The 1,669-nt window shown below is 44.4% G+C and overlaps 1 protein-coding gene across 1 annotated transcript; it reads left to right on the top strand.

Annotated features, from left to right (window-relative positions):
* Nucleotides 1-562: 562 nt before the first annotated feature.
* LOC109936381 (thyrotropin-releasing hormone receptor-like) lies at nucleotides 563-1,345 on the top strand (the record flags this gene model as incomplete). The annotated part of the gene is made up of 1 exon (XM_048594076.1): nucleotides 563-1,345. A coding segment is annotated over exon 1 (783 nt), but the record flags the coding sequence as incomplete, so codon positions are not given.
* Nucleotides 1,346-1,669: the final 324 nt, after the last annotated feature.

The following is a 1,669-nucleotide window of genomic DNA, read 5'->3' as shown; positions in this document are numbered from 1 at the left end:
AAATCCGCATGGAGGACGTGCAGGGAAATGTTAAAGCGGTTTGTTAGTGCTGGAGCCTATCATCAGTGTTTTTTTCTTCTCAAAAGTCAGTCTGTGTAGAACCGAGTTCATTCTGGAGATCCTGGGAGGGCTTAATCTTCACTGTATGTGTTCTGTTCTGTCTAAGACTACTGTTTTATCACCATCCTGTTTAAACCAATTAGTCTGTCACACATCTTTCAACTTTGGTTATAAATGTGAAAAGATAGCTGTGTAATTGAATTCAGTTAAACATCCGGTCAGGTATCATTGGGTGGGACACAGTATTATGCATCTAATTAATTACCAAAGTTTTTTTTATAAAAATAAATACTTTATGATGTTCTTTATAAATGCTTTTGGAAGTCAGTGAGGAGAATGATACAGGCACATTTTATCCTTACTGAATCTTTTTTCTAGTTGTGACTGAAGGACTGATTGGTCCTTGTGTTCACTACAGTTCAGGACAGATGTGGTAAATTGCTGATTCTGCTCAACAACAGCACCGTCCCAGAAACACAGAGTGACAAAGCTTCAACTGGCCATGGTGAATCTGACTTCCTACCTTGAGGAGCATCTGAGGGACAGCTCTGGCAACAGGACAGAGCACAGCCGCAAGTACCAAGTAGCAAGCATGGCTCTCATCCTGCTGGTGTGTGGAGTCGGGATTGTGGGCAATATGCTGGTGGTCTTTGTGGTCCTCAGCACAAAACACATGCGAACCCCGACTAACTGTTACCTGGTAAGCCTGGCGGTCGCTGACTTGGTGGTGCTGATGGCTGCTGGTCTCCCCAACATCACCAACACCATCTACGGATCATGGGTCTATGGTTACATGGGCTGCCTGAGCATCACCTACCTGCAATACCTGGGCATTAATGTGTCTTCCTGTTCAATAACTGCATTCACTATTGAGAGATACATCGCTATCTGCCACCCTATGAAAGCTCAGTTTATCTGCACGACATCCAGAGCTAAAAAGATTATCCTGTTAGTCTGGGCTTTCATTTCTCTCTACTGTATGATGTGGCTTTTCCTGTTAGATATCAAACACACCAGCTACAAGGATATGACCGTGGTGATATGTGACTACAGAGTCTCCCGAAAATTTTACCTGCCCATTTATTTTCTTGATTTCATTCTGTTCTACATTGCTCCCCTGGTCCTGGCCATTGTCCTGTACTGGATGATCAGCAGGATCTTGTTTCTCAACCCCATCCACAGTGATCCGACAGAAAGCAACAAACACCAGAGTGATGGATCCATTGGCCACCAACAGACAAGTGACACCTTAACTCCCAACAGCACAGCCACTTCCAGGAAACAGGCAAGTACAATCAGCTTATGGCCTGCCATTTCACTGGGATCTCCCTGGGTCTGCCTTAGACTAGCCTCACTCTTGTCGTGAGTTGGAAGATTCCCACAAGAATATCTATTGCTTCTTTCTTTCAACCACCTGCCCCACAGCAGTTAGCTTCAATATGAACAGCAGGAAATGCTCTTAATACCCAAAGTGAAGTTAATTGATTGAAAATGCAGGGGTGAATTTTACCAGCTCCTTGGTGGTGGTGGGGTAGGGATCTGTCAGAGATATGGGGAACCAGGGTTAGAGAAAAGTGTGATAACAAGGTGTAGAGCTGGATGAACACAG

The sequence above is a fragment of the Rhincodon typus genome, unplaced genomic scaffold, assembly GCF_021869965.1.
Source record: "Rhincodon typus isolate 14 unplaced genomic scaffold, sRhiTyp1.1 hic_rhity00005738, whole genome shotgun sequence".
Taxonomy (NCBI): domain Eukaryota; kingdom Metazoa; phylum Chordata; class Chondrichthyes; order Orectolobiformes; family Rhincodontidae; genus Rhincodon; species Rhincodon typus.
Note: the sequence above shows the minus strand (reverse complement) of the source record. Positions and strands in the feature narration are given on the sequence as shown.